This window comes from Bemisia tabaci, chromosome 6, assembly GCF_918797505.1.
Source record: "Bemisia tabaci chromosome 6, PGI_BMITA_v3".
Classification (NCBI taxonomy): Eukaryota; Metazoa; Arthropoda; class Insecta; order Hemiptera; family Aleyrodidae; genus Bemisia; species Bemisia tabaci.
The window spans coordinates 38,441,706-38,454,341 of NC_092798.1; the positions used below are offsets into that span (position 1 = coordinate 38,441,706).

At 39.1% G+C, this 12,636-nt stretch overlaps 1 protein-coding gene across 4 annotated transcripts in view; it reads right to left on the minus strand.

Annotated features, from left to right (window-relative positions):
- Positions 1–12,636, minus strand: part of LOC109036966 (putative mitochondrial transporter UCP3) — a 54,584-nt gene that overhangs the window by 719 nt on the left and 41,229 nt on the right. For 3 of the 4 annotated variants that reach the window (XM_072301801.1, XM_072301802.1, XM_072301800.1), the window contains exons 3-8: positions 7,026–7,141; positions 5,989–6,098; positions 4,831–5,043; positions 4,063–4,203; positions 3,432–3,521; positions 1,812–1,953 (exon numbers count right to left, since the gene is read on the minus strand). In XM_072301801.1, the coding sequence (XP_072157902.1) occupies positions 1,812–1,953; positions 3,432–3,521; positions 4,063–4,203; positions 4,831–5,043; positions 5,989–6,098; positions 7,026–7,141 (812 nt within the window). The remainder of the gene's footprint in view (positions 1–1,811; positions 1,954–3,431; positions 3,522–4,062; positions 4,204–4,830; positions 5,044–5,988; positions 6,099–7,025; positions 7,142–12,636) is intronic. The other variant, XM_019051410.2, reaches the window with a different exon arrangement.

The following is a 12,636-nucleotide window of genomic DNA, read 5'->3' on the forward strand; positions in this document are numbered from 1 at the left end:
TTTTGGCGCGAAATTTAAAAACGCGCTCAATCGTCCATTAACGCCGCCGACGCTTAGTTCTGTTTTCAGCGCCAGAAAGCATAGAGAATCGCAGAGAGCCGAAAAGATTTTACTTCTGGTTTATATTTAATTTAATCACCTTTGAAATCGGTTGAAACAAGCAACACTTAGGTAAAATAACGAATTGGACTCAAGTAATAAATATTCTGAATCATAGAAAGCACAAGTAGGAAAATAACATGATGCCGAAACTCAGAGAGCCTTATAGTCGTGAATCTTGCGTGGCTCTGTTTTTCGAGCCATCGTCTGTAATTCTTTTATCACTTCTATCGTTCTAGTTTTTTCTCACTCTCTATTTATATGGATTGAGCCCATATGATAATCCGGGTTTCAGGACAATCCGTCAACGATTTTTTGTCCTCGCACCTGTTTTGTCCAGTAGTTTACATCCATGCGTAAAATAAGCAACAGTGACTTGGTCCAAGCATTATATTTTACTCCGAATGTAAAATTATATGACAAAATCGAAATGAGAAAATTGAGAGAGAAGGAGGTGTTGACTCACTTAGGTGTTGAGGAGGTGCGGTAACTCATTTTTTAAATGAAATGTTACTTTCTTCTTTTGATTCATCTTTTCAAATTGTCATAAGTGAATATTTGTTTCCATTTCTATCCTTAAAATTTTCGTTTTAAAATATACCTTTTATATACCTTTTTGTATTTTTTTTTAAATGAACACATTACTTCATTTTAAAGACATTTACATATCCAAAACGCTGCAAATATTTGTAAAACATTTTCAAGCGATGGTATTGATATTAATCTCAATGAGCCGTAGTTGTGTTGAAAGGAACTAGACAAAAATGAATAAAAGAGGGGAAAAACCAAAAAGCACGCACTCTTTGGTTTTAACCCATTTGTACATCGATTTGTTAGAATCAAATAGTCCAATTTTGAACGTTTGGTTGCGCTGCAGCACAGTAAAAGCACAAAATATGAAAGAAAAAATTACAGGACTTTGAAAATCATTAAATTTGACACGGAATCACCTTAATATTTACAGCATACACAATATATTTTCCTTTAATACATGTCTTTTTTCATCACTTTAAATGAGAATAGTCCATGCAGAGTGTGCAAGCATTTCAAAATCATGAGTTGAAAAACGCTGACTCTGCGAGTTTAAGTATTAGAGCCAAACAGAGCGGAGCGGCGCGGCGTGCAGCCAGCGCGAGAGGCTCACTGGCGCCTACAAACCTAAGGGGATACTTCGCGCATTGCGCAATGTTGCGCGCGTTGTTGTTGTATCCACTTAGGTTTGTAGGCGCCAATGCGCGCATCGCGCTGGCCGCCCGCTCGCCGTGCCGCGGCATGGCACCTCAAGCAACTATATCATAACAGAGGTGTTGCATAGTATCATTCGAAATTGAAGGCGACCCAACATATTAAGAATGACGGGCATCCTTTAAGAATATGCAGCGTTCTCCGCAAAATAAATCAAGATGCTACGGTACAAAAAGAGAGCGGTAGTCCTAAAACTCATCAAGTCCTAGCATCCGTATTTAATAAAGTTTAGCATAACTTTTAAAATTAATTAGAGAAAAAAAAAGACTCAATTTAGACAGAAAAATTCCTGAGTATGCCGTCAAGAATATTTTATTTTGAGTCTCAATAATAATTGGTACGTGGACCAAAACTTCCCTGCCGGAAAAACGCGTGGACGGAAAACTACTGGAAAATACAGGTGCGCTGACAAAAAATCCTTGACAAAATGTCCTATAACAATAATCAGCGATAAATCGTGAACTTACCCTTTGTAGAACGCACTGAATCCCTCGGATTTAAACATTTTAGCGGCACAGTCGAGAGCTCCAGAGTAATTACCAGGAGGGGCGTTCATGTATCGTGTTTTCACCACATCCACCGGGGAGGCAACCAATGTGGCACAGAATCCTGCAAAAATAATGTTAAAAATAAATGTTATTGCGTCGAATACTAACTTTCAGCCGAAAGATTGTAGGCATGGGTGAAAGTTCTCATTCTTGCCTTCCCAAGTAGCACAGTGCAACGAAAATATTGAAATTAAATTGCTATTTGATTTCAATAAAATTGTAATTTTTTTACCATTAAATTGCAATATTTTTACATTATTTAGTCGATTCATGCCGAATTTAAACAATCGACAAAATGAGCTCCATTGTCAGAAAGGTATGCAATGCATTGAAAAATTGCAACTTATTTCAATTTTTTTGCGATAAATTTCGATAAATGGGGCCCCTTCAAATAGGAGCCAGGCAACATACACAACACTCATTGTCAGTGGAATTGCAATATTTTTACAATGCAATTGCCACTTATTGCAATCTGTGCTACTTGGGTCCGATCTACAGCGGCACCCTCATGTTGGATACTTTTTCTCGCCGCACACGAACTTATATCAAGATTAAATCATAAGGGGGTCACATCATCAAAGAAGGGGGGGGGGAGTAAATGGAGGGAAGATTGCTAACAGGTTTCATATATTTTCAGTATTATTGCCTCTTCAAATGTTCTCATGCTTAAGCTATGAAAATTGAGGGCTATTCACAGGATTCTAGTGTAGGTACGTATTTAGAATTGCAAACGTCGATTTGCAATATTCAAGCTTTTTTTGGGAACGGAGGGATGTTCGTAAAACGCCCCAGTGCTCAGTAACATGTTACGTTTATCTTAATTTTGAGTCTCGCAGCAATGAGATATTTTTTCCTGTGCCCAGTCAAATTCAGTGAAAATTCAACTAAATATTTCAGGGACTCTTTAAGTTATCTAACAGAAAATTAAGTATATCGTAAATACATATACACGCACACACACACATACACATAGAAACGAATGCAATACAGCCGCGCTAAGGAAGAACGCCGTATGAACATTCGAGAGTTGCCAAATTACCTATGATAAAACATGTATTTTTGACAACATTCATGCATAATTTTTCTTTAAATTTTCAGATATTTTAAATTAATTTTCGCACAAAATTGTCTAAAATTTTTGGAAAATAATTTTCAGAATTTTCCTGGTAAATTCGGTTTTTATCGGAGGAAACTTGGCAACGCCTGAAGGCTTATGCGGCGTTCTTCCTTAGCACGGCTGAATAGGCCTTCTCCTCGTATCTCCCCCCTCCCGGTCCCTGAAGTTTAAAGTGGTGACATTAGTGACAGCGCGACGTATTTTGGCCACCTATGACCCGGGAAACCTATCATCAGACAACTCTAACGCCTGTCTCATGGGAGGGGGGCTCAGAGGGAATTGCCTCACAGACATGTTTTAAATGTACACTTTTGAGAATGCAACTCTATGTTATTTCCGACTAGACAAGTTCACATGCACTGTGAATTGCAGGCAGCCCCGACCCCCCTCCATCCCATGCCATAGAATTCAAGAGAACTCACGAAGCTTATCAAATCGCGAATATGCGTCTGTCATGGTGTCGCTTGAAAAAAAGACATACCATTCGTGCGTTGTTCCTATAGAATCTACGTCTAGAGAAAAAGCAGAAACTGTGAAATTCATGGCAGATACTCGGGTGACATTTCACGATGAAATTTCAAAAATGTTAAATCCCCAATGCACTTTAATTTTTTCAAGAATGCCATTAAGTATGTAGACCATTTCTTTCGATGAAGAACAGTAAAAACTTTTGGTCCTTTTTGTATACCTCTCCAAAACTCAAAATTTTGGAGGAGAGCTGGGGATGATTTTTAAAACATTTATTCCCGTGTTGAATTTGTTGCAGGTTAACTTTTTCAGGGGGCTGGAACTTTTCGGGTGAGAGGTTCCGTTGTCCTCAGTCCCCCTTCCTCATACATGCATATTTTACGTATTTCTGGCAAAAGGAACTATGTGCGTTAAGACATGAGCCCTGATATCCATAAGAATATACGCATAACAGAGCTCACGTCATATTGCCCATAGTGCCGTTCGGCAGAAATACGTCCTGTTGATCCTCGTCCTCTCTTCAAAGGCTCTGAGCCAAACAAAGATGAGTGTTTTCTGAGAGTGAAAAAGGCAAAGAAAACGCACCTGCGATGACAGCAGAAGTGAAATGACACGGAATTCCATCTTTCAGCAACCCGTTAGTGATGATTGCTTCTTTTATGATGTCGTAGCATACGATTTCTGATACGTTAACAATAGCATTTCGACTAGCATTGGTTGCACAACCTGTAACATGAGATGCAAAAGATGTTGTAAAGACAGAAACAGTAGGGAATAAATTACAGAGCATAGTAGCTTCAAAAGCTTCAGTGCTTAAATAATCAATACATAATTCACCAGCTACGTCACGATCAGGTTGGAGCAATGATCTTAATTTTTGTTTTTGTTTTTTTAAAATGGATTCATTGAAGGGGAAATTAATAATGTAGATGATGAATCGTCTATGATGGAAGTAAGCTGTAAAAATGTATTTTTTGGAGACACATTATCTTCCCCTTAACATTTTCAGATATATTTGCGCCGTACCTGCTTGAAATGCATTTGGGCTTTCCTGTCATTAAAACAATCAAAATTGTACTTTGAAATTTCATACTCTTCTTTGCATAAAAAAAGAAACATAAAGAAAGAAGGCTAAATTTGAAAGAAAATCTACTCGTCCGTTCGAAGAAAACAAACTTAAAAAGTGGCATCCTTGCCGCAGGATAAGAAAGAGTTAGGTTGAACGCCTGAATACAACTAAACCAGCTTAGCGGTTGCCCGTGTTGCATAAGCGAATAATTGAAAGCGCGCTGGAAAACGCTGCTAACTTCCCGCAGTATAGTAGGCGAGGATGTCGAATTATACTGTACTGACCTTTCCAAAGTCCCGCGGCGCCTTCCTCTCTAGCAATGGTACGGTACGCTTGGAGGGTGCTTAAATATTTGGGTGCGGCTTTGGCGGACTGCTGGGCCTGGAATCGCACTTTGACGACGTCGGTGGGTTGTGCCAGCAGGACAGCTAGGCCACCTGTCGTCATTCCGGCGCACACGCGGGGTAGGATGGCCATGCCGTTGTTTTGTGATTTACCTGTACAGAAAAAAAACTTATTATTTACCAAAAAGCACTTTTAAAGGACACCTCAAATACAATGGAGATGTTGCATGTGTGAGGAAGTTGCGATTTGTCTATTGATTCTTACGTAAAAGTTCTCCAGAAACACGATGGTACGTGCCACTGGTTTTCTCTGAAATCAACTCCCAAGCTCAAAAAAAGCTCTCAAGTTGAGGCCAAAATGGAGGATATATCCCACGCTATCCTGAGAGCTCACCTCTACATCAAAACAAACTCTCCATACAAAGATAGAGAGCAAATACATTAGCATACATGAGATATAATTAGAATGGACTTTGCAATGTGGAACTACAATTTCTGTTTCAGTTTAGAAACAACGTATGTACCATTATTTCCCTATGCTTGCACGTGTTTTTACACATGAGCCAGAAATTTTAGTTCCTAATTGCAAAATTAAGTCCAATTAAAGGAAAGGAGGTGTTATAAAACTCTATAAAGATCTATGTTGAATGCGTATGCCACAAAAATTTTAAAAAACCAGCAGTTTCCTTTGAAGACTTATACAGGAAACATTTACTAGTTGTAAAATATACTTGCGCCATCCGAAAACTTCAGACATCCATTTGACCTAAACCCCATGCAGGAATTTTTTTTCTCCATGCCGTGAGGGCCTGAACACGGAGCACGGAAGTTTGCCTGTATAACAAATGGTATCATTTACTTCTGAAGGCGATACCTTGCCGACAAAATTTAGTATTCAAATCTCTCCACTCATTGCCGACATATTCAACATTCACGATTTTAATTTATCTCGTCTATGTTCAAATGCTCGTGACCACCGGTACCGTTCGGTGATGAATATTTAACAGCTTGTATGGGGGGGGGGGGGGGGGGTCAATCTAAATTAAAATGTCACCGGAAATGATGTAAATAAAACTAGAAAATTTAAAATTTCCTCACCATAAAATAGTTGAATATAAAGAGATTTGACTGAGTCGTAAAAACCTAAACGAACACTGGCGAAACATAGTTGCCTTTGGAGACCTGCTGAGAGACCATTGAACAAACTCCTGTAATCATGAAGAAAACGAATTATTTGTGGTAAAAATTGTGACAAAAAACTTTCAGGATGTATAAACAGCACTATACCTTCAAAAATTTGTTTCTCCTGGAATAAAATTCTCGCAGACCATGCAAGAGGTCCTGGCGGTGCTTTTTGCTACTTAACATTATAATGTAACATTATAATGGCGAGAATCTATGATCACCTCTATACAATATCGTTTGTGCGATGAACAGAAATCGAGGGATGTAGAATTTAAAGTAGACGATTTTAAGAAGTTTCAATTGGACCATTGCAATTTGGACCTGTAAATTCTGGCTCATCTGAAAAAAGACTTATGTGCATAGGAAAACTAAAGGCACATACGTTGTTTTTAAACCGGGCCGGAATTTATAGTTCCTAATTGCAAAATGTAGTCCAATTATATAGCCTTTATGGGAAGTAATTAAGCCTTAGTATTAAAACTCCTTCATTGTGATGATTATGTAATTTTTGTCACTTGAGTGTTAAAATAGTTGCATCTCACATGCAGTATGGGAGGGCTCAATCCACGCAGGGATTTTTGAAAAAAAAAACCAGCATATTTATAAAAATAATTTTATGTACTTGACGGTATACGTCTCCGCTCATGTTTTATTATTTTAATGGAAACTAGTATTTAGTCTCTATTAAAATTGTCTGCGGATTTTCTTTACCCATTTGGAGGAAAAAGACACAAACGCAATTACGTGGAAGAGTAGTTTTCCTTGAGGGGGGAAAAATGAAATAAATATTACCGGGGGTTTCTAACCGTTGCATTGAGCTATGCATATCTCGAATTGAACCATTGTCATGTTGTTCATCAAATTAATAATCTTCCTTTGAGAATAGATATCTCTTGCGTAAGGACATTCAGTTTAAAACCTCACAGCAGTGAAAAGGAGTTCCAACTTACTTTGGTCCTTCTTTTTTCGCGATGGTAGCGATGGTGCCTATGAGACCTCTGTACTGCAGCTTCTGCGAAGATTTCGAGACCAACTCAGTTGCCTTCACCTTCGACTCACCTTGCACCTGGAAGAAAACATGAAAAATGAACGTGAAATGAGTCATTAGCGTAATTACACGGGAAAGGATGTAGGATACACACACAGTCGCCCACGGGTAAACTAAACGGCTATTCCTATACAAGACCAAGAGGGAATTCACGCCCAAGATAAATGAGCTTTCGGGTTGCACAAATTGCACTTTTTATCAAGGATTTCCGCAAAAGCAAAAACGCGCCGGCTACACTGCCGTGCTAAGGAAGAACGCCATATGAGCTTTCAGACGTCACCATATTTTTTTAATATAAACCTCCAATTTACTAGGAAAAGTGTGAATATTTCACGGAAAAAACGAGTTTAGGGTTGGGACCTACACGTTAGTGCTGGACACTAACGAGGGTTAGGTCAAATGGAGCCACCAAGTCAGAGTAGTGCTGGACACTAACCAGCTCGAGGCTGGGTCACTAAGGAAGAAGTAGTGTCAAGCCCTAAAGTGACTTTGGAGCGAGCGTAAAATATGAAACGCCTCCGCCTGGGATCGAACCCGGGTTGCGCCGGCGGAAGACCAGCGCGTTACCACCAGGCTATGGAGACTCCGACACTGTTAGGGTGAATTTACACCTGTTAAGCGCAACTGCGTCTCGCAGCATCTGATTGGCACTACTGATGTTCAGTGCCCACCTGTACTGCCTTCCGGTGTTGAGCTGCACAGCGCTTAGACGCCAGCCCTCAACTACTCCCCACTAAACGGCCAGTAGTGCTCAACACTAGTCTTGTTTTTTCCGTGTTTTCTTCAATTTTTCCAGACACTTTTTTCCCCGCAATTTTATCAGAGACGTCCGAAAATTTCAAAGAAAAAATGCATAATTTTCTTCTAAAATAAACATTTTTCCGGGCAATTTGGCAACTCTTGAATGTTCATACGGCGTTCTTCTTTAGCATAGCAGTACAGCTATCTAGCCGGACGAATCATCGTTGAGGAGCATTTCCTATTGGAACAGCAGGAGAACAGAAATCCTACAGCAACCTAAAGGCTTTTTAGATTAAGAGAAAGTTTTCTTGAAGCAACGGAACATTTTGTTCATGCTTCAATGATTACTTGCACCAATGGCGATTCCAGTGAGTTGGCAACTCTGTTAATACTCCATTTAAATCCATTGAGTTTATCGATTGTGGGTGAGAAGGGGCTGCCATGTCTAGAATCGATTGTTTAACATAGATTTAAACGGCAAAAATTAAGTAGTATTGCAAACTTGTTGAAATCGCCACCCATTGATTAGCACTAATCAAAGAGGATTTCGGACGACTTCAACATAAAATCGGCTTAACTATATCAGACGTTGTCGGCTTTTTCTCTTGTTTAATTTTTTCGGCAGCGTTCTAACATTCCACCCATTCTAACATAAATTTTTGTGAGGAAACACCCCCTATACGAGAAGAATTCACAGAGTTTCAAAGCAACATGTTAATAAGAGGGTTGATATTTCTTGTATAAGAAGTCACGATAGTTCAGCTACGGGGCCGGATTTACCGACTTGCCGCCCATGGGCCGCCTGTATTTTGCCGCCCCCTTCTCATTCGTTTTGAAACTCGATGAAAACCATCGAGCTAGCGTGCCAGCGGAGGAAAGGTGCATATGACGCATTTACTCGTGTTGGACACATTTTTTTGGGAAAGCCCTGTCAACACTACTAGCAAAAGTTCATGGAACTTTGCGCGAAAGTTAAGTTTCGTAAACCTATCTCTGTGTGGACAAGGCCTTCCATTCATAAGAAATGAACCAAAAAATTATGAAAGAACTAACATAAATGTGGTTTAATGATTTTAACTTCCGCCGCCGCGCCGCGCAGACAGCACCGTGTTTGGCGCCATGCGTGAAGTATTCACGCAGTCTTGTAGGCGCTATGCGTTTCACGCTAACCGCACTGCGTTTGGCGCAATTCGTGAAGTATTCATGCATTCTTGTAGGCGCTATCCGTTTCACGCTGACCGCAATGACCGCACTGTATTTGATGCAATGCGTGAAGTATTCGTGCAGTCTTGTAGGCGCTAATATGTGTTACATGCCGATCGCTGCGCAAAGGGCTTCTCCTTTTCATCTCAAGTCCTCGTCATCATTTCTCTCTAAGTCGTGCCGTTCCAGGCCAAATTTGCTAGATTTGCTGCCATGGGCCGCGGCCCATGTGGCCACCCCCTTGATCCGGCCCTGTTCAGCTACCGTGAATACCAAGGAAAATGTAAACCGCGGACAATTTTTTGAATTGAACCCCCCTTCCCCCTTCCCCCCAAAAAATTATGGGTTGTATTTCATCCCCGAATTCGCCGAGGGCTGTCAAAGATTATATGGGAGTCAAAAAATTAAGTAAAAAATTAAGCATAAAAATACCGTCGTATTTTTGCGTGGGATTTCGAGATTCGTGGTTACGAATTAATGATGTTTTAGTTGTCGGTGATTAAAAGATGATTACAGGTGCCTAAAGACACGGCAAATTAAGAGCATATTAAGAGCTACTATCGCGTGGCGATATTGCGCAGCTGCCGAACCGACAAAACATAGGTTCAATTATTTTGTTTTCAATATTCTGTCAGGAATTTCATTTTTAGTATTTCCGGGCAATCTTGTTTCGGTGATGGCCGTGGGACTGATTGAGCTGTCAGTCCTCTTACTGCATCGCAAGTTACGATCGTCATTAAGCCAAGACCGCGTGCCAGACCATCTTTCATGCGTGATCGGGTCGCACTGCTGTCATATTGAAGCAACAACTCGATAAAACCCCATTGTTTTCAATTTTTGACTCCATTTTTTTTCTTGTTACGCGACCATACCTTAAACAGATAGACTAAAAACTACGTGACTATCAACGGCCTTCCCTTGTCTTTTCGAGACAAAAAAAGCGCAAATCGAAAGTTTTTTTATCTTTTACCACGGGAAAAGCGACACAAGTTCATGGAAACTCAAAATAATTTAGTTATTGATATTTAGTGGACGTGTGGTAGTGCTCCGCATTCATGTGGGGACAAAAAACGGCCAAAAATACCAAATCGAGCCGGATTTATGGCGGTTCAAAGTTTATAGTTCAAAAAACGTGGTTTTCGAAAAAAAAAAGCTATCAGAGATTCTAGTGTGCCGTGCCTAAGATAGAATTTTGTTGGATTTTAATGCTATTTTACATTTCTCTTTGACATAAGAAACTAAACTGCCTTTGACTCACAATTTCAGTGCTTGATATTTTAGCTTGAGTTTTCTGTCGAAATTTTAAAATCTGATTTTTTAATCAGACTCAACAAAAATCGCTTTACTACGGATTTTTCTCTCTTGGACAGAAATTCCTTCCTCTGCGCAAAAGTGCAAACAAACTTAAGCGCCTCTAATTCTTTGAAGATTAATTATTAATTTATAATTACAAACATAATTAATGGGGCCACGTGATTGGAAGTAATTTCACTACATACTCTTCTAAACTAACAATAAGTGTGTTAAACAAAAAAATATAGCAATTCCTCTGTGTCGATTCAAAATGTAAAAAAGGCCAGCACGCTCCAAGCGCTCACTAATATCAAGCCGGAGGTTGAAACACGGCGGATCTTATCAAGAATTGAAAAATATTCAGTAAGATTTTTGCATCTTTTTACAAAGTCAGTCATGATGTTCTGACCCCATTAACAGAGGGCGCGAAGAATACAATGAATGAGGTCATTATCGCCAAACCTCGTGAATCCTCAACGGTGAAACAGTTCCGCCAGATAATTATCCAAATCGAATTACTTATCGCCGAACTTGTCGCCACCACCACACCGCTACCGATGTGTTGGTAGTGGTAATTTTCCCCGATTTGCGAATCGCCTCGATCAATAAGATTAAGTATTTATATTGCTTTCTCTTCGTCTGATGCAGCAATCCTCATAACAACTCGCCAACGCTTTTTGAAACCGATTTCCAAATTAACCAACCGCTGTTGGTTAATTGTTGAGCTATTGCGGATGAACGGTGTCGTCGTTCATTGTGGTGTCTATCCTGCCGTGCTAAGGAAAAATGCCGTATGAGCCTTCAAGCGTTGCCAAATTTCCTTCGATAAAATACAAAATTCCTAGAAAATTTGTGGATATTTTTCTACCAATTTTTTACAGGAATTCAATCAAAATTTCATCTATATATCTGAAAATTTCTAAGGAAAATGTCCATAACCCTCCTAAAAAATTAACATTTTACTGGAGGAAATTTGGCAATTCTTGAACGCTCATACGTCGTTTTTCCATAACACAGCAGTATTCCTGTTTCTCTCTCAAATTCTGAGTTTTCAAAAGCATGTAATTAATTGAAGTCTCTAGCAAATGAAAAAGTCACGAGCAAATGTGTGAGTAGTAACTTTATTTTTCAATGAGGGATTGAGGAACCACCATTTTTGGCTAATTTTAGAAAAAATATGTCCCATCCGTTCCCCTATGCAGATAGGTTCTTTTATAGATAAGCCAGAAAAAGTAGTTCCGTAAATGCTTTATAGACGGTTTTTCGAAAAAAGAGTTTAAACATTGGATACTTATGCCTCGTAAAATGTTCAAACTAATAATGCGGAGTTGAAGATTGCGTTATCGACATGTATTGCAAAAGAAAAAATTGAAAAAAATTTTGTTCATTACCATCTTATTATTTTTCAAACTGTCGATTTCTCAAGATCCGCACTTCCTAGAGATTTTAATAATGATATTTTGGAAAATGGCCCACTCGACAAAAGGCAGTAGGTGATTCATAGTAAGGTAAAGAAGTTCTTGAAGTACAGTATCATTGTTCAAAATTATACTTCGCACAAATAGTTACCTTTTTTGCGTTCTATGTAGAGTGGCATCTTCATTGCACATTAGCATTTGGGATCTATTTTGCGCAATTAATGAACCCATGACTATACACATGACACATGACGCCCATTTCATCTTGACAAAAGCTCGTTTTTAGGTATGAAGGTCATCACTAATTTTTTCCCAAATTCAGTCGATTATATTTCATTTGACTCGTCTATTTCATTCATAAAGTTTCCTAATTTCATGTTGCAACGGATGATTACAAGGGCGCTTATCGGCTTTAGGACAGAAAATTAGTTACATTCTTAATTTAAAAATCATGCTGATTAGGATTTTACTTGTTTACTTCAACTCATTATGCTGATCCAACAGTTTCTAGTGGGTTCAAATGTAATGTCGTAAATACCTACTTATGCATCTAACAAAATTTCGGGATTCCATAAGTATGGACTCAAAACACCCTAAAGAAAAGTATTGCAGCAAGCCTCTGGCTTGACATTCAATGCGCGTATTTTGTGAAAAAAAATGAAATTTAAGATTTTCTAAAAAATGTTTTTCACGTGCTTAAGATCATTCCTCATCCGCAGGCGACGCTGATGATGAGTATTTTTCGAGAAAAATAGTGCCGTAAAGTAGGCGTTTAATGGTTGACGTGTATATTTTTGAGGATCAACAACCGTCTTATTCACTCTGGGAGTTCCAACAGGAGCGTTGATATCAGTGGCG